This window comes from Myiozetetes cayanensis, unplaced genomic scaffold (genome assembly GCF_022539395.1).
Source record: "Myiozetetes cayanensis isolate MyiCay16 unplaced genomic scaffold, myiCay2020 scf23, whole genome shotgun sequence".
NCBI classification, from domain to species: domain Eukaryota; kingdom Metazoa; phylum Chordata; class Aves; order Passeriformes; family Tyrannidae; genus Myiozetetes; species Myiozetetes cayanensis.
In genome coordinates this window covers 7196118-7215925 of record NW_026087445.1, presented here as the reverse complement: position 1 = coordinate 7215925, position 19808 = coordinate 7196118, and the positions used below count along the sequence as shown (strand labels likewise).

The following is a 19808-nucleotide window of genomic DNA, read 5'->3' as shown; positions in this document are numbered from 1 at the left end:
CTTTGGAGCAGCTTGAGGCTCTGGTCTCCTTCTTGTTTATGAAGAAACCCCTCACAGAAGGGGCAGCAGATGGGAGCAGCTCAGGTTTCTCGGGTGTCACATACTCCACCTGCTTTGTAAAACACTCAAGTGTGATCCTAGGAAAAGAGGGGGAGATTATCTCGCTGGGAGACTGGAATCCCTCTCCTGAAAGGGGGATGAACCACCTCCTTTAGTCTGTTAAAGGTGTTTGCACAAGGCATGAGAATTTCCTTGCAGATCTGCCTGATGGACCATCTCCATCGAGAGCAGTGGGAACAACTCCTTGGGGTAGAGAGCACTGAATGGGTCATTGACCCCAAAAAATCAGAATAGGCGCTGGAAAAGTAGAAAATAAACCATGCTGGATCCTTCTTGCATTGTCACACGTGGATTTGAGGCCAAGATGCTGCAGTATAAAATCATCAGGCTAAAGCTGACCCATTCCTGACCCTCTGTTCTCTGTGAAGGCACTGCAGAGGTGAACAATTGGCCTCAGTTGCTAGGACAAGGCACCCAGATGCTGAAATATGCTCATAAATAAATAAACCTTCCTGCTTATTGCTGTTAGAATTGCAGCCTACCTGGCTCTTCCCTTTAAATAATTCAGGGGAGAGAGCAGCCAAGGCAGCGTGTGGAGCTGCTCCTTCTCCCCACAGAGAGATTTACTGTGCAGGAGTGGATGATGAGGATGCGGCGTGGGATGGATCATGGGGCAACCTGAGAGCAAGGGAGGGGTTTTTGCATTAGGTGCCTCCTGAAATATTAATTGATTATCCCCCCGTGGGATGTGCTGTGGCTGTGGATTGCTCCTGCCTCTCCTGGTGTTTGCAGGGCGCTCTGCTCTGTGCATGTGCAATGCAGGGAGTAGCCAAAATGTTTTGTAAGATCAAGGGGGTGCTTTGCATCGCATGTCAAGAGCCATCATCTGCTGTAAGTCTTGTCCTCCAGAGGCAAAGCTCACTCTAAACTCCCTAACAAATTACCTGGTCTTTTCTTCCCTTTCAGGCTCTAAAACAAATACATCAGATCAATCCCACTTTCCTTCTCCTCTTTGATCTGTGGAAGTGATGCTGTTGAATGCTGTGGGGTTTGTCTGTGAAGGAGTCTACTCTGGGAGGTTTATTATCTCTGAGAGCCTGTTCTGGTGCTGTTTGATGTCGCTGGGGCTTTTCACTCTTCATCTGAGTTGGGATTGCAGCAGCCCAGGCACGGGCTGGGAGGATGAAGGGCTCAGCAGGTGGTTTTGCATGGTGGTGGAGTAAAAAACAAAATCTGGTGCTTAACTAAAGATAGGAAATGAGAGGCATTTTCAAATGAATTTTAATAAACCGGGATCTCTGCAAACCTGTTGGGTTTCAGTGGACTCGAAATACTCGTTGCTGCTGGGCATTCCCAGCCACAGCTTTTAATACTACGTAAGAAGTTTCATCAAGCCTGGAGGTCTGTAAGAATTTCCCAGGGACTCAGTAGCTTTTAGACCTGCAATGTTTTTAACTTGTTTTACCAAAAAAAAAAAAAAAGGGGGGGAAAAAATGACCTGCAGATTTGTCTCAAAAATGACCTGCAGATTTGTCTCAAAAATGACCTGCAGATTTGTCTCAAGCAACGGGTTTGCTGTTGGGGGGTTCTTAGTAGGGCTACCTTGTTGGGGAGGAGCAAGGACCGTCCCATGGTCCCACCTTGTGTGAGTTATCCTGCATCCTGAGGGCTGGCACCTTGTTTTGGAGCAGGGGAGATGGCAGCTCTGCCCCCACAGTGGTGACGTGGGAACACGGGGAGCCTCTGCAAAGCATGGACAGCTGGGAAAGAGGCACAGACAAAGGGCAAACCCAAGGGCTCTCTCCAAAAAGCCGTCCTTCAGCTCCAGATTTTAGATGGTCCGTTCAGTAATCCTCACCTCGGTGTGACTTTCCTTCTAATTGCCTTCTCTGCATCCTTATTTAGCCATTAGCTGCTGTTGTGGGGATACAGGTTATTAATTCCTCCCCTGCCCTGACTTTCACTCTGGTGCTTTACCTACAGTCAAGGTGAAGCTGGGAGGGCCAGCAGAGCTGCCTCCCCATGAAACTCTCATTAGAAAATATTTTTCTCTCTTTGCTGTCTCCTTGTCTTACATGGGGGGGTTTATCACAGGAACCAATTACACCTCAAGCCCAGATTTATGGCTGGAAATGTGTGCATGTGATTTTAATATTCTTTATGGCTCCTTTACTTCTTTCTTTCTGGCCTGGTGAGCACTGGGGAAGGAAATAGTCAGAGATTAAGAGCAGAAGATGCATGTAAAAGAAAGGAGGTCGTGCCTCGTGGTGGATTTCTTTTTATTATTATTTTAACAAGTGGTGTTTAAACAGAGGTCACCTCTGAGTTCTGCTTTCTTGCTGTAGCTGTGTGGGGTGGTGTAGCCCTGCAGCAGTGGCTGCCATATCCCTTTGCCCACCAGGGCTGAAGTCCAAGACTGATTCCCAGTTCCCTCACATGCAGGACGAGCTGGTGGCTTTTTTGCCTGTGCTTCACGTGGCTTTTGTACTTGCCACTAATCCCCAGTGGACAGCAGGGGTGAGGAAACACGCATTTTGTACAGATCTTGGCTGTCTGTGGTTCTTTTCCCTCCTGGGCTCTCCACCTGGCTGGGGTTTTAATTGAACTTGCTGCAGGTTTCAGCGCTATTTCAAAGTGCTGCTCGCTGAAGGAAGGGTGAAGTGTAGCAGAGGAGAGAAAGCAAATTAATGCTAGAGAAAGGATCCAAAAATAGCAAATTTGGGGGCTAACCAGGCCATGTTTTAAATCTTTCAGGAGAGGTAATCTATCATGAAACAAGGAAGGTGGGGAGGGCAGAGGAGGAAATTGCTCTCGAGGGCAGTTAGAAGTTCACGTGTATCCAGTTTTGCTCCTCCACAGCACCAGCATCCCCATCCCCTGTGGCTCATGGCCTGGGGAACCCCACCTGCCTTCTCCTTGATGCCCAGGAGGGGTGGAGCAAGCTGCCCTACTGCCACCCCTCCGTGTCCCTGTGCTGGGGCTGGAGCAAGGCTGGCTGTGCCCACGGGGACCCGCAGCCCCTGTAGCCACAAGGTGCATCCAGCCCCAGCAGAGCCACAGCCCACCCTGGCCCTGTGCCAGCAATAATACATTGGGTTTAATTAAAACAGTATTTTTCATCTCCTTCATACGTTATTTGGTTATTACTTCAGAACGAGCCAGGGAATTCTTGTATTCCCCCCACTCCCTCCCGTGCTCTTTTAATCTGCTTTTTCCCCCCTTCCTTTTGCCCTTTTGGTGTCCTTTCCCTCATCCCCAGGGGTTTAACTTTTTTCAGCTGTCGCAAAGTTGTTAAGATGAGGAAGCCCAGGGTTCATAAGGACTCAGTCATTCCTGTGGGATCAGCTGTTTGCAGCAGTGGGAGACACGAGTGGGAAGCAGCACGGTGTGTCCAGCCGTGCCTGGCTGAGCAGGGCAGGAGCTCACAGGTAGGAAGGCTCCATGAGAGCTGGAGGAGAAGGTGTTTCTCCATTTTAACGTGTCCAGCACCAGGCTTGAATTAGATTTCTGAGGTGTTTGTGCAGCACCAGCACAGCAGGAGCGGCGGCTCAGCCTTGGGTGCCGTCAGATGATGCTGCTCCTCGTTTTGGGGCCCAGGTGCTCAGCCAGCCTCACCACCTGGTTTCTTGTCCTGCCATGCCAGGGCTGCCTGTGGGAAGCAGTGTCATCCTGGGAGCCAATACCTCAACAGGAAAAAATGGATTTGCGATTAATATTTTGTTCCGAAACAGCCTCTGCTCAGCGGGACGCTCTGGGCTGGGCTGAGTTCAGGGGATCTGCTGCGAGGGGTGAGGCACCAGTAACACTGTCATTCCTTTCCTTCCCTAGGCCCTTCCCGTCGGAGGAGACCACGGAAAACGATGATGACGTGTATCGGAGCCTGGAGGAGCTGGCAGAGTAAGTGGCCTCACCTTCTCACGGGAGGGGACGCGGAAAGGGAAAAGTTGCAGAGTATTTCCAGCAAAGGCAGATAAAATTTGACAGCGGGGCTTGGAGAAGTGGGCTGGCTGCTTTGATCCTTCTGCCAGGAGATTTTTGTGCTCTGACAATAGCCCATCTTTTCCCGTGTAGAGCCCTGGGAGACATCACTTTTAATCAGGCTGAATTTACGAGGAGCTTGGTGGGGGGTGAAGGGGGCCAAGCCCACGAGATCCCCTCCACCTTCTAAATTCCATCATTAGCTGCAAAACCTTGGGACATAATTTATCCTCTGAGCTGACCAAAGCCAAGCCACTTGCTGGGAGTGGGGTACCTGTTGCTAACAGTGCTGATTCCCCCCATGGCAGTTTTTGGGCTGTGTGGGTTCTGGAACATGGATCTTGATCCCCCATGGATGATTTTTGGACCACCCTAGGTGTCCCCAGGGCAATCATAGAATATTTTGGGTTAAAAGAGCCCTTAAAGACCATCTTGTTCCATGTCCCCTGCCATGGTCAGGGACACCTTCCAGGACACCAGGTTGCTCCAAGCCCTGTCTAACCTGGACACTTGCAGGGATGGGGCCACAGGCCCCTCACAAGGGACACATCCTGCCTGTCCTTGGTGGTGTGTTAGGACATGGGGTGGTGCTGCTGGTGTGTCCTGCCTCTGTTTGTCTTGTGTCTGTGTTTTGCTGCCCGTGGTGATGATATAACAGGCTTTTAAAATCAACCTTGAACTACAACATAAATGGTAAAGCACGGTCACTATTGGAATTCGATGGCAGCATTCCCATCAGCCAGGGGTTTGTTTATGTGGAACAGTCTGTTTCATACGGAGGGATGGACTGTTATGGGTGGATATGTGGCTTTATACAGTTAAATATTATTGTTCCACAACATAAATAATAAGGCTCCTTAATCCAATGAGTTCCTTATGGCTTCAGTTATTACAAAAGTAAATCATAAATTACCAGCGGAGCGAATGGAGTCCCCTGGAATTCCCTGCTTGCTGTTGGCTCCCAACAGCTACAGTTTAATATAATTTTAACTTATAAAGGGATCCTTTCTAGAGCAACATTTTTCTGCCCCCTCCCCAGAAGTTCTCAAAATCCTTTTAATACTGGGGTTTAAAATTCCTGCTTCTCACACATAGACATGCTTTTAATTGGAGAGGGGTTTGTGTGGGAAGTCACACAGGAGTGCTGGCTGGGATGGCAGCACTCTCCTAGAAACGGGAGCTTTGGGGATGGCATGCTCAGAGCTTGGAGCAGGTTGTTCAGTGTTGGAAGTGGGTTCCCAGCTGCCAGTGGTGCAGCTCCCATGGGGTGTCTGGGTGGAATCTTCCCAAACTGTTCCTTAGGCCTGGCTGTGAGTTTGTCCCTCAATGAGAGGTGCCCAACTCAGATGGAGGTTTATTTCTGTTGATTGCCCTGTTCTGTCCCAGATCGTCTCCAACTTTTAACTTTCCCTTTTTTCCCGTTCTTTGCAAAATCCTCTTCTCTAAATCTTTAGCCAAGACCAGTGGGGAGAAGTGTGTGTAAATCAGCATGGGGTTACTGCACCAATTCCTGCATCCAGATCTACCCTCCTGGTCCAGCCAGGCTGTGCAGGGAAACACGACCTACAAAACGGAGATGGAATTCACCCATAGCTGTGAAAACCCCAGAAACGCCCCAGAGAGCCCCTTCACAGGAGTGTTGCTGCTCCAGCTGCCTGGAGCACATCAGCAATAGTCCCCCTTTCTCCCTTTGACAAGGAAACTTTCACTGGGATTTTGCTGGTCACAATGGTGCGTCCTGGGCACCGCTGCTGGGCGCTGGCAGGCTGGGGCACAGCATGAGAAAGCTCTTTCTTAGCTCCTGCTGAGCCTCCAAACAGCTGAACAAGGGCATCATTCACGAGCTGGGAGTGATTCAGTCCATCCAGCATCTTTGCATTTAATACTGCTGATGATCCAGCAGCCTTGGGAAGATCTGAGTGCACACAAAATGCTTTATTGGAGGCGAGGAAGTGATTTTCACAGCAAGCGGTGAAATGACCCAATGTGTGGAAGGAACTGCTACAGTCCTGCCTGTAAAACCATCATGAGATGTGTCATCTCAAGGTCCCACCCTGCTGTCCCTGCTGGCCTCAGAGGGCCAGGGTGTGGGTGAGGAGGGACAGCCTTGGTGGGCTCTGCACCATCAGCTCACCCCCGGGAGAGAGGAATCTCTTGAGAGAGAGAGCTCTCTTTGGACATGGTGCTGCTGGGGTAAAAAGCTCAGGATAAATGTTGAGCTGGTTCTAACAAGACATTTTAGGGGTTGGAAAAAAAGATTGTTGTTGTTGAAAATGTCAAAATGTTTTATTTCAACTCTTAAGTACTTAAATGGAGCAGTTCTGTGTTCCCCAGTTCAGATTTTAGGTGACTTTCTGTTCTGCAAAGCATTCAAAATATGAATGTATTTGTGATGGAGGTGCTGATTTGGGAAGCAGAAGGAACCAGGCTTTGTCCCCACTGTCCCCATTATGCTCTGAAGAGTGAGAACCTTCATCCTGATGACCCTTCCAGTGTGGAGGAGCCCCGGCAGGTGGGGGCAAAAGTCAGTGCCAGGGCTGGAGAGGATCAATGGCAGTGCCACAGGGACATCTGTGTGGGCTGCAGGAACAAGGTCTGTGTGAGCACAGGGTGTCTGTGGGGTGCAGGTGTGCATAAAGGATGTTTGAACCTCGATGACCCCATTGTTCTTTCACCTTTGGGGTGTTGCAGAGATGAATCCAAGCTCCAGGCAGCTCCCCAGCGCTGGGTCAGCCCGCCAGCAGATCGAGGCACATAATTGCCTGGAAACAGCTATTTGGTTTTAAAAAAAAAAGAATAACTGGTGATGGAAAGGGGAAGGGAAACTAAAAGGCTATCAGGGGAGCTAGGAAGTTCTCAAATTCCCTGTTTTCAGCCTGCTGGCCCCTCGGTTTGCTTTGCCATGGGCCAGATGGCAGCCTGCAGCAGCCTGGGCAGATGGCGAGGGCTGGCCGGATGCAAGTGGTGCCTGATCAATACTAGGAGGAGCAATAAGAGGGCAATTGTCCTCTGCTGCCTGATTTATCTCATCCTGCCCTAGTGCCAGACCCTAGAGCTGCAGCTGGTCTGGGGGGAGCTTGTCCACGAAATGAGCTGGTCTTTGCAACAGCAACACGTGGGCTCGTTCTCCTCCATAGCCTGTGCCCCCAAAATCAGAGCAACCCTTGTCCTGGGGATGCTCCCACAGGTCTGCAGGGCTGTGAGCTGCTGCTTCCCACCTGGGTATGGCTGCTGGGCACTGATGTCAGTGGGCAATTATCTGCCTTACTGATGAGCTTCTTCCCCACCAACTGCTTTTCCATCCCTCTTGATGGCTCTTTCAGCTGCTCCAGACCATCCTGGTACCTCAGAGTTATACTTAACATTTAACCTGAATTTTCTTTACTGCCACTTAAGCTCTCTCCAGTTATTTTGTCTCATTAAATTTATGAGAGCAATTAATTCTGGTCCTCTTTACAGCACCAGACCCTTCTTTATGATGAACCTTCTGCACTTCATGGCACTGTCCCTCTGCCCTGGCACTAAGCCCAGCAGGCTTGGGTGGATTACACATAGGGTTGGTTTTGGGTTGCTCGTTGGCTCTTGGAAGAATTCAGAGTCAGGCAGAAGTGTTGTGAATGGTTTGATGTGAAACATTTAATTTGTGTAACATTTCCCTTTATTTTCTCCTTCCAATGTAATGTGTTTTGAGGAGAGAAGTTGTAGTGTTGCAGAAAGGACCAAGTAAGTGTTTTAGGCAAAGCAGCTCCCTCAAAACTCTGTGCTGGAGCCAGTGTGTGCCCTTGGGGAGCTTCACCCCACAGGGCAGTGTCAACATCCCCTGCTCTTGTTTTGAGCTGCAGTTCACCGGGGATTTATCCCCAACAGATGCATTGGGAGTAACTGTGTATTCCCAAACTTTTCATCCTAGAAAAGGAGGGAACTAGGTCTGCCCAGCCTCAGTTTCTCTTCTGGGCACAGCCTCTGCCAACAACCTGCCCCCTGCCAACAGCTTCTCACTGAAGTTTCTCCTACTTCTTCCCCTGCTGTCACCAGCTTTGCCCAATCATACCTCCTAAAACAGTGATGTGATCAGCAGAATTTCTCAAGTGCATTAAAAGAAAGTGGTGAGCAGAGGAGCCAAGGTGAGATGATAAGTTAGCTGCCACTTTTCTCATTATTTTTACTGTGTTGGACAGACCACGCATGCCAGCCCATTAAATAAATGGCTCTGGGGTACAGGGCACTTGAGCCATAGCACTTGTAAACGTGTCTTTTCTTCTTTGTCACCCGTATTGATTTTTATACGTCCTACTTGTGCCTTTTCTAGGATCATGTTATGTGCTATAACTGTGTGAGGCTCGTTCCTGGGATCATAATGTTCCACTTTGAATGGGGAACACAAGGCCCAAGCAGAATAGATGGCAAAAGGCTTCTCTTTTGCTATTTCCAGATGTGTCTCCATCCAAGTACAATCTGGCTAATTAAACCCTGCAAGATCTCGAGTCCAGGGACTGCACATCTCGCACTCCTTCACCCTGAAACCCAAGCCTGCCAGATGTGCTGCAAATATAGGACTCTGCTTCTCCTCGTCTGATGGAGCCCATGAATGAGGGGGTTGGTTGGATGAACTGTCTATTTATAGCTGTAAGTGCAGAGTAAGAATGAGAAAGTGGAGGATTACTGGGGTAGACTGGAGCCTTGCAGTTGCTGGGCAGCTGCCTCTGAGTCCCTGCAGATGCATTCCCAACCTGGACCCGGTGGTGGCTCTGAGGTCTTCTGGCTCTTAACCTCAGCCACAGGGCTGGAAATTTGGGGTTATTTCTTGGTTGTCTTATTTTAGCTCCTTCTGTCCCCTCCTTCCCTTTCTCTTGCTGTTCCTGGTGGTTCTGGCTCTTCCATCTGTGTGGTTTGGACGGGTGTTTTGGCATGGTGGGTTTGTCCCTGCATTCTTAGGGTTGGTACAGACTCATCAACTTCCCAGAGCAGCTTTTATGGGCAAAGAGGTTCTTCAGTGGCCCTCAAGTCCATCAGAGCTTCCCCATGTGTTTGTCCCTCACTCTAAGGCAGCATCCTGGCATCAGCCCCTCTGTAATGGGAGCTGCTCCTTGGCATGGCTGCTGCCTGCCTGGGAGGGTGTTCGTACAGAGCAAGCATTGCCAGGGAGGCAGAGCACAGCCAAAAGCATTGTTTTTGCCTGAAATTGCCTTAGATATGAAAAGCTTCATTCTTTTTTTTTTTTTGCTTTGAATGAGCTTTTCTGGCTCGGCAAGATGCTGCCATCCCAAAGCTGGTTACATCCATCCTAATAACAGTAATTGCAAATACTGGCGTTAACTCTGAAGGGCGGATAAAATCCCTTTCCTAAACCCAGAGCTGTCAATGAATCTCCTAATCCAGGCAGTAGATCATAGGCTCTGATACCCACCGGTAACTCACAGACTCTGCTGCTTTTATTGAAGGAGTAAATTGCTTTTCCTTGTGAAGAACGAGGTGAAGATCTGGCTTTCCTTGCTCAAGTTGTTCCATCTGTGTGTGTGTGACATGCTTGGGATGCCGAATTTATTGCCTGCATTTAGCATGTCCTTAGGTTGCCACTGGCTAAAATCACCCTGATGCCTGTTCCCTGTTTTAACGACGGGGGAAGGGTGCGTATTTTCAACTCTGACAGGCATAATGTGGAGACTGATGAAAATCAATATGTGCACAGCAGCGATTGTCAACAGCCGTGCGGCACCGTTGGAGCTTGGCTGCTCGCAGCCTGCTCCAGGAGAGGTTAATCCACACGGTTTACTGCTCTCCATAAAACTGGCAGCCTCTGGTGTTTCTCAGGGATGTACTAGGAATGTGTTTTAACAAGCAACAGTCTGCTGGACAAAGGTATGGTTTTAATGCCACCCCGGCTGTGGGGTTTGAGCATCTCTAGTGCCTCTCCCCGAAGCTCTTAGGTGAGTGTCTTTCTAGACGACCCCAGGACAAGGGAGTTGTTCCTATTTTTTGTGTGAGGCCAGAAATCAGAGTTGGGAAAGGCTTGTGCTGATATTGATGAGCCTGAAGGGGTGGAGCAGTAGGGCTCAGCCTCTTTGTTAGAGCAGTGAGAGTAGCAAGGTGGTGTCAGGATGTGTCCCCTTGTGATAGGTGCAGTGTTCGTGTCTGGTGGCTGTTGGCACTTCTGTGGGCAAATCTCCCATGTTGACCCTTGGTAAGCATTCCTGCCTCTTTCCTGGTGGCCTGGAGGGGCTCTGGGTAGGGCCAGGCTGGACCAGGTCCATGGGACACCCATCCTTCTGCAGGCCTGGCCCAGGAAACCTGATTGAGCAAAACCCCTTCAGCATGTCACACTGGATTTCTCACAGTGGTGTCCTGGTGCGTGCCCACCACAGTCCAGAGCTCATGGCTCCCTGAAGGGGGAGAAAAGGAGAACTTGTCCAGTCTGGGAACAGCAGCAACAGGCTTGGGATGGGTCTTACTGGGGTTTGAGGCTTGGACCTGGCACCTGGTTGTGTCGGTGTGCAGAGAGAATGCCCAGGTGATGCTCAGGCCACAGGGCTTCCCGGGGACACCTCAGGATGCCTCTTCTCCTTCTGCACATAGCCCAGAGCAGCTCCTGAGCGCTCCCATGGATGGTGATGAGCACCCATGAGGCCAAGCAGGCTCTGCTCCAGCAGCGGCGTCACCGCGGCGCTCGCCTGGTCGTGTCACACCCAGCCGGGCTCGTGCTCGTGACATTAACCCAACCGTGCTTTCCTAACGACCCTGGAGCCGGGGAGATGATGTATGGAGAGACAGCCAGCAATCCGAGAGGTGTGGGCAGGGAGATTAATCAGGAACTGGGAGTGACTCGCTCTGGATAAGGAGTGGAGCCGAGAATATAAATATTGGTACAGATAATAACGGTGACGGCGACGCCTGGGAAGGGGAAGATGGATCACCAGCTATTAGTGGGCATTATTGCAGCAGCCGCAATGCATCACTCTGGAAGAATGGGATGGATACATCAAGCCAGTGTATTTATTTAAAATCCCCAAACTTTTATTAGATAAATCTGTTTTGTAAAAATAGAAGGGAGTGTATTTAGCAAAGAAATAAAGCCCAGTTTCGCAGGCAGATGTGCTCTGCTGCTCCCTGCTATATAATATAGAGATGTCGAGTGTCACAGTTTGAGCACAGCTTTACACCCAAATATATTTGGGTGTAATTAATACCCCTGTTGAAAGAGACAGCTCATAAAATATGCGAGCGCTGTTTGATATTCCGGTGTTTCACACTGTCCTGATCCTGTGGGATTGACTTCAGTGGGAGCCATTAGCAATCAGCACCTGTAGATGTAAGTGCTAAAATTATTATTGTTAATTGCTATTTATCATGGGTTGAATTTTCAGAAGTATTCTAAGACCGATGAGCCCCTGGGAGGGGTGTGAAGGCTCAGATGACAATTAATTACTGAACAGCATCACCTTTAATACATATTGGGCTCTACATCTCAGTGATGCCTTTGAAGCCTGTGTGTGCAGGGCCAACTCTGAAAATGTGACATTTTGCTGCTTAATTTCTGTCTGATGTAAATATTATCATTGGCCTCTGCTCAGCATTGAGGCTGAGCATCACCAAGCCAGGCATCCAGCAGGATTGCTTTGTGGTGGTCAGGAGAGTCTCCTATTCCTCTGAGAAATACTGGATTAAAAATCATCCAGTTGCCCATTAGGGCAGGGATTGGGCTTTATGGGAGTTGATGCATCTCCCAGAGGGAGTGGATCCCGAGCTTTTAAACCTGAATGTGATGCCCAAGGCTGGAGGCAGCTGACTGGTCTGGGCATTGCTGTGGGTCCTGCACAGCCTGGGGTGTGGGTTCATCAGGACTGAGATGCTTCTACAGACTGCACAGAGCCAGACTGTTTAGTATCTGCTCCTGCTTTGAATGGATTTGGGCTCCTGTGGCCATTTTTCAGCCCTGACTTGGGGGAGGGGGTGGTTTTTTGGCACGAAGGAAGCCTTTTAGTGAGAAACAGCCAAACCAGATCAAGAGTGAACACAGTGCCTTAAACAGACCTGTAAAGTGCATTCTCTGAGTATAATATAGTTAAATCACTGGTGCAAGAGCTGCTCCTGGTCCTAAGTAGGAGCTGAAGAGGAGGCTCTGGGCACCTTTGGAGGCAGGTGGAGCTGGACCTGGTCACACCAGCGGCACAGATGGTCCCACTGGGCGCTTGGCCGGTGGGTCCAGCTCGGCTGGGCCGATTAGCACCGAGCAAAAGCTCTGTGGGGGCAGAGCTGGCAGCCCATGATGGACTGGACATCGCAGGCGTGCTTGGCATGGGGCTCAGAGCAGCTCTTGGCTGTGATCCCCGCTCGTGTCGAGCAGCGTTTTGCCTTTTCCAGCCTCCAGTGAGCGGAAAGAGATGTGCAGCGGGCACTGATCCGGGAAAAACAGAGAGCGTGGACTGAGCGCATCAGTGCTGTGGGCCAGGAGAATTTTCTTGTTGTGCTTCTCCCCCCTGCTCGGTGTCAGAGCTGTTGTTGGTTTGCCTGATCAAGTGACAGTGAACATCCCCTCGTTATTATCACTGACTCTGTCTCCTCGTTCCAGCGAACACGATCTGGGGGAGGACATTTATGACTGCGTCCCCTGCGAAGATGAAGGCGATGATATCTACGAAGATATCATCAGAGTGGAAGTTCAGCAGCCCATGGTAACAATTCATCTGCGTTTTTAAAGCTGCACCTTGATGGGAGGGGAGAGGAGGGGGATTTAATTAAATAAATAACTGTCTGCCAATGGCAGGTGATGCTGCAGGGAAGTGAACCACTCTGTGTTGCTCCTCGAAACCGAGCTGCCTTGCAAGTGGTAAAAATAAGCAGAGCTGGGATGGCACTGGCCCAGAGGGGGTTCTCTGAGGAGTTTCCCAACCCATCCTGTCACCTGGAGGAGTTCGGGGAGGAGGAAGGGAAAGGGAGACCTAATAAGCCCTAAAAGATAAGCTAAAAATAGCAATTTGCTGCTGAGTCAAGGCAGCGTGTGTCACTGCAGCCCTTCTGGGGAGGGGGAGTGTGGGAGCTCTCCCTGCTCCATCAGCCAGATGTGCCGTGTCTGCCACCGGTATTTTTAGATCGGGGCGAGCGCTGACAGATCTGGGGGTGGGGGGGATCCAGCACTTGTTTGTGCCTGCTGCTGCCTCCTACCTGGGTGTCTCAGAGCGGGGAGGTGTTTACAGTGGAGCTTTCTGGGGCAGCAGGGACCCCTGTGGATTTAGGGACAAGCAGCCGTCCCCTTTTGTCACCTCTAACAACCTCTTGATGATGGGGAAACCTGAGTGTTGAGGTATGTACAGCCTCATGGAGGGATGTGCCTTAACTCCAAGGGCTCTGGGGCAATTATCCCACTCCATGAATGAGCCAGGGAGGTACAGGTGGCCCTTGCACCTCCCAAAAGGTGCCCACAGCCACCCTCACTACATGTCTCCCCAGCACTGCCCTGGCTTCTTCTGGTATAGAGCTGGAAGGGACCTTCTCCAGAGTGTGACCTTCCAAATTTTCTCCCAGCCTCCAATATCTGCCACCCCCAGGCTTTGTTCAGACTAATTGCTCTCTCCTAGCTCAAACAGCACATACCTCCCCGTAACAAAGCAGGATCAATGGGCGAGTTCGCTGATCAATTAAATCCCTAGAGCCAGGACATGTGGCTGAGCCAGACGAGGGGCTGGAGCCTGGGAATGCAGGGCTGCATCCATGGAACCTGCCAAAACAGCTGAGCCACGTCCCTGCTCGGACTCCTTCCCTCTCCCAGTTCGTCTGCAAGTGGTACAAAGACCGTGGTGATGGTGGTTGAGGCATTTTATCCCTTCACACCTTGTCTGCAGCCAGAAGAGCTCCCTGTACACTGAAACCCTGCCTGGATCGAGGAGTTGGGCACAAAATATTCCCACTGATCCTGCCAAAGTGCTTGGAGCTGTTGTGGACACTGGCAGCAGTGCTGAAGTCAGCACAGCTCGCTGGTGGTTTTAGCGTGTTGCCATATTTGGCCCCAGAACATCCCCTTGGGAAGGTTTTGGTAGGAATTCTGTGCATAAATGGCAAAAATATGGGGGGAAGCTCCAGCAACCAGGTAGTACAGGATTAGGGTCAGTGCAATTGTCAGGTTTTCACTGTCCCCTCTATGATGTTCTATGATTTCTGCTGAGCAGTGATGGAGTCGAGGCCTCTGACTCTCTTTCCCTCCCTTTCCCTGAGCAAAAGAATCTGTTTTTAATATGAACACCCACATATCCGCCAAAACATTGATTTTTTTTCCTGTAAGATCTGTTGCAATGGCAAGTGTGCAATGCTAATGGCTTCTTGTATTTCTGCATGCTCCAGATTAGATATATGCAGGTAAGATGCATTGATTAAAATACTGGGTTTCATCCAGCTGATAGGTCTGAGCTGTGAGTTCTAAGGGGGTGGACAGAGGGTGTCTTTTCCTGTGCATGATCCATAAAACCCCATCACTGAATCAACTCCCAAATTCAGAGCCTGCCTTGCCAAGTGCAGCAGCTCCCAACACGTGTTCTCAGCTTTACGGATGTCAGAGCAAGAGAAGTGACTCCAGGAGTTGGGGCTTTGAGAAAAGCACATTTTATCAGATTTGACCTAAAAATCACGAGAATTGGCAATCCTGGCCGGGGATTTGTGTAAATCTAACATATTATTTATGACCCACTTAGGCTCTGTTGTGAGTTTCATCTTAGGCACAAAAAAAAAATAGAGAAACTCAGCCTTTATCTCTTATTATTCTTCTTTAGCTGATAGTCTTTGGTGATGTGGTTATAATAGATGCAAAAATTGGAATGCTTACCATGTTGAAACATACTTAATGATACAGCCAGGGTTCCTTCTTGTATTTTTTGATAAGAATAGTTCCCTTTAACATAAACTAGTAGTGGTGCTCTCCTGATCTTCCAAACTTGTGCTTGTTTGCTGTCACTGAAGGCTGAACTGGATCAGCAGGTTGCTGGGCCACCCATAAGAACATCTGACCGTGCGTTATTTTTGCCTTTTTTTCTAGAAAATGGGAATGACAGAAGATGACAAAAGAAATTGCTGCTTGCTAGAAATCCAAGAAACTGAGGCCAAATACTACAAAACACTTGAAGATATAGAAAAGGTAAGAACTGAGCCATCTTTTCCAGAGCGTGGCCTTCCCCCTCGCCCCTCGATCTCGCGTTAATCGTGTTAGTTCTTGCTCTGAGGGCTGGCAGATGCGAGCGGGCAGGATCGATGCGCTCACACGTAAAAATTGGAGAGAAGGGAGATCCAGAAAACCCAGGCTGACAAGCACAAATATGCAGCCTGTAACTGTAGGAGCCAAACAGCATATTTTTTTCTGATTGCTGCAGATTGGAAATAAGCTGAAAACCCCCTACCCCGGGGTAAGAGACTCTTGTTCCTCGCTCAGCCAGGCCAGGCTCGCCGATAAGAGTCGTGGTTGCGGATATCTTATCGCTCTGATTGCTGCGGAATAATTTCTTTATTCTGGGTGCTTTTCAAAAGTGCTGAGGCTGTGATGACTTGTCATTGAAACTAATTGGATTAAAAGTAACATTTTGCTGCTTAAATTCACGGGTTTTAATTGGTTTTGATAAACGGTTGTTGTGCCTTTTCTGTTAAATAAAAATAAAAGTGAACACCTCAGCAAGACGGTGGAGTTGTGGATGTGGCGGGAGCCTGGAGGTGGTTCCTGTTCTGAGGAAAGCAACAGGAGTGGAGAACAATAGTGAAAATCAAGCTGCCATTTCTAATCAACCTAATGCTTTTGTTTCCTCCCCTTTTGCCGTTATTTCCCTCCGAAAATTCCCACAAAGAAGCCGTGAACAAAACTGATGGAATAACATTTCCTATTTTCCAGGAAAATGTCCCAACATAATGTCATTTATGTGAATAACCCTTGTTCCTTGAAAACAACCACAGCCCTCTGGTTCAGTCGAAAGGAAGAGTTAAATTATTGCTTTGATATCAATTTAAAAGGCTTGTGAAGGCTTAGCAGGTTCTGGTGGTGTTATGAGCAGAGGGTTCTGTCTTTGGTGTGTTTCATCAGGGGGTTTTTGTGGTTACAAGTCATGTAGATGTTTCTATTAATATGTATTTGTTCAGAAAGGCATTTCTGATGTAATCACATCATTGGTGTGTTTTCAAGGGCAAAATTCTAGTGAGATAAAGAGCTGGAAAGATGCTTCAGTGCAGCCAAGGACTGCAGCGAGGTGAAGCAGCTGAGTGCATTTATTTAACCCCCCTCCCATGGGTTTAGCAGAGGAGGGATCTGCATCTACCCATAGGTTGGGGTCTTGCACCTTCCCAAGCCTGGAAGTGCCAAGGGAGCCAGGGGATGATGCACCCATGGGTGTTCCTGCCTCCCACCTGGATCCCTGGCACAACCTGGTTGTTCTCTGCCTTTGCAAGTGCTTAAACTCATTGAAACCTTGCTTTTCCCTGCCCAGGTAAATTCAACCTGTGAAGCAGAAAAAAAAACACCTCTCTTGCACAACCCCCTCCTTGTTCTCTCCTCTCCAGTATTTCAGTCCCTTTTCCATCTCCCTCTTGCAGAACTATATGAACCCCCTGAGGCTGGTACTGACTCCCCAAGACATGGAAGCTATTTTTATCAATTTGGAGGTAAGGGCGTGGACTTTGTGGCTTAAATCTTTGTTCTCTTCGAGGCAGCTCAGCCCTCTCCCTGCTTAAGAGAAGGTTTTCCCATTTCCTGTTAGATTTGTGCATTCACCTGTAGAGGTTCAGCCCTTTGTGTGCTGTGGAGCTTGAACAGGTTTAGGAGACATTCTTTAACACTCAGTTTTAGAGTTGGGGATTATATGAACTCTAGGTAAGAAAACAGTTCTATCCAGAGGATGTTCTGGGGCTGGGGCTGTGGATTTTACCTGGATTAGGTGGTTTGGGCAAATTGTGATGAAGGGATTTATTTCTATGCTGGCTTACACAGGGTCTGGGTCAGAACCTGCTGTCTCCTCTGCACCTTTCATCCCACCTCCTCCTCCCTCCCCATTCTGGGGCATTTATCACTGTGTAACCTCTGATGGAATTACACTCCTGTATTCCAGGCCTTTCAGGGCTGCATTCCACTAGAAGGACTTTCTTTAAAAACAGCTCAAAGAGGAAAAAAAAACCTGCCTGATGAAGTAATGAATGTTCATTTCTTTAGCTCTGTTTGCCCACTTGCCTTGAATGTGTTTAAAGTATTGACTGTTTCTTTGTTTTAGGACCTAATTAAAGTGCACTTCAGTTTCCTGAGAGCCATCGATGTCTCTATGATGTCTGGAGGAAGCAGCCTGGCAAAAGTGTTTCTGGAATTCAAAGAGAGGTAAAGGAAACCTGGGCTTCAGGCAGCTCCAGTTTTAGCAGATTTGGGTTAACATTTGCAGGGCTCATCTCCAAGATTTGAACAGAGCTCCCTGTTGCTCTCTACCTTCTCACTCCCTACTCCTACCTGAAAGGAAGTTGTAGCCAAGTGGGAATCTGTCTTTTCTCCCAAGTAATGAGTGATGGAACAAGAGCAAGGAGCCTCAAGTTTCACCTAGGGAGGTTTAGGCTGGATATCAGGGACAATTTCTTTGCTGAAAGGATTGTGAAGCACTGGAACAAGCTGTCCAGGGAAGTGGTGGAGTCACCACCTCTGGAAGCATTCAAAAAACACGTAGTTGTGGTGCTTAGGGACATGATTCTATGGTGAACTGGGCAGTGCTGGGTTAATGGTTGGACCCAATGGTCTTAGAGGGCTTTTCCAACCTTACTGATTCCCTGATTCTAGAAATCCCTGTCACAGCAGACCAGGTTTGTGTCCTCTGCATTTAAATGCTGTCAGGCAGCTGAAACATCATGTGGTGCTGACACTTAAGCAGCCAAATCCAGCCACGACCGTGTCAGGTTGCTCAGGGCAGAGGCTGCAACATCTCCCCTTTGACCAGCTGGGCTCAGTCATGTAGCTCCTGTGGATCCTTGTTCCTGCAAGCCCCTGGCTGCACCTGGATTTCTCTGGGCTCTACATCTCATAAGAGACTGAATATGCAGTGTGTTTACAGGGACATATCAGAGGGGATAAAGATTGGAATGCTACAACTGTGGTGAACAGGAATGGAGTAAAACCTCACTCGGCTTCAAGGGTTTAGTGTGGTCTCCTGCAAGCAGCAGTGGGGCTTTGAGGGCTTGTGATGTGGCAGGATGACTCCTGGGCAGGGGAGACTTGGCTCTTGTTAGATCAAAGTGATTCCTCACTCCAGAAAGTCACCTCTTTGGCACCGCACTTGTCCCGCCCCTCTGGTATGATGAATAAATGTAAAAGTTGCTTTTTCAAACAGAATAGATTTTGTGTTTTGGCAGCTGCAAGCAGGAGCACCCCAGAACACAAAGATAAGGTTAATAAAAGCTTTTAATATCCTTAATGCTAATCAAAGGGTGATTCATTGTGGAGTCGTGCCAGGGTGTTATTTCACTGTGATTAAACCAGTGTCTAGACACAGAAATGCCATTCAGGAGTCAATAACTCCAGGAATACCATCTGCAATAACAACACACCATAAGGTCAGGTATTCCATCATTCTCGGGGCCTCTTTTTACAAAGGGCATTTCTTCTGGATTAAATAAAAAAAAAAAAAAGTTTCCAAAGAAGAATGCAAATAATTTTAAAACACTCATAAAACCCACTAAGGTGATTTTGATCTCCTAATTCCTGGCTCGGCTCTGTGCGTGCCAGTGCCATCCCCAGGACAGAACTGTGCAGCCAGGGAGCAGGGAATGGACAAGGGAGTTTGGAAACAACTTCTTGAAGGACCTAAAAGGCTTGGAAAGATGTGAATGAAGGAGCCAGACTGACAGCTGCGAGGTGGTGGCAGCAGATCTGGAGCTGTGTTCAGTCCGTGGGAATTTTGGGGACCTTACTGCTGTGGGAAACTGCTGTTCAAAGGGAGTTTTGATTTGGAAAAGACCCCAAAATGAGAGTCTTGGGGATGAAGACCATGGAGCAACCTGATCTAAATATGCAGAGTCCATTCCTACAATTAGGAAAGACAACAGTTCCACTTTTTGCAGCAAGGAAATGGGTGCAGGAGGAGAAAGTGAGTTCACTGGGGAGACAGTGTTGCCCCACCAAGAAGGGAATGTTCCTGAGTTCCTGCTTGGTCCTTGTATGTAAGACCTTCCTCCATCAAATATATCCATGACAAATAGCTCTCACTTCCCTACGCATCCTAGGAGACATCCCAGAAAAATGATGCATTGCTCCTCTGCTTTGTGGGTATTTTTTTTTTCTTTTTTAAGGAAATAGTTTGTAAATCTCTTTCTCTGAAAGCCAGAGGTTTGAATTTATGCTCCTGAAGCCTCTTTGAAACTCTCCCGGTGCTGGCAAGGTAGATATTATTGTGCATGTTCAGAAGTTGTCAAGGGGAAAAGGCAGAAGAATAATCTGTATTGGCTGTGGCTTCACCGGGGACGGGGGCTCCATAAATCTCTCTATTCAGCTCCCTGCTGGGGTCTGAGGGTCCCGTGTTTATGGAGCAACGCTGGGTCAGGTGCTCCCAGGTTGTCTCCATCGAGAGATGAGGCCCTGAAATAATGGATGAGTTGCAGTGCGTGATGGAATATGTGTCTTATCAGCAGCAGAACAGTTAACGGCCAGGCAGGGGGAGAAAACCCAAACCTGTCATGCAGGATTAATGAGAGGAGTGAGGAAAAAGGGGGAATCCATGGCAAAACTGCTCTGTTTTGTCAGGTGTTTAAATTTATAGCCCGGGGTGTCCATACAGAGCTTC

The 19808-nt window shown here is 48.8% G+C and overlaps 1 protein-coding gene across 3 annotated transcripts in view; it reads left to right on the top strand.

Annotated features, from left to right (window-relative positions):
* Nucleotides 1-19808, top strand: part of VAV2 (vav guanine nucleotide exchange factor 2) — a 126244-nt gene that overhangs the window by 87603 nt on the left and 18833 nt on the right. For all 3 annotated transcript variants that reach the window (XM_050320204.1, XM_050320203.1, XM_050320205.1), the window contains exons 4-8: nt 3889-3957; nt 12605-12707; nt 15059-15157; nt 16594-16662; nt 17265-17365. In XM_050320204.1, the coding sequence (XP_050176161.1) occupies nt 3889-3957; nt 12605-12707; nt 15059-15157; nt 16594-16662; nt 17265-17365 (441 nt within the window). The remainder of the gene's footprint in view (nt 1-3888; nt 3958-12604; nt 12708-15058; nt 15158-16593; nt 16663-17264; nt 17366-19808) is intronic.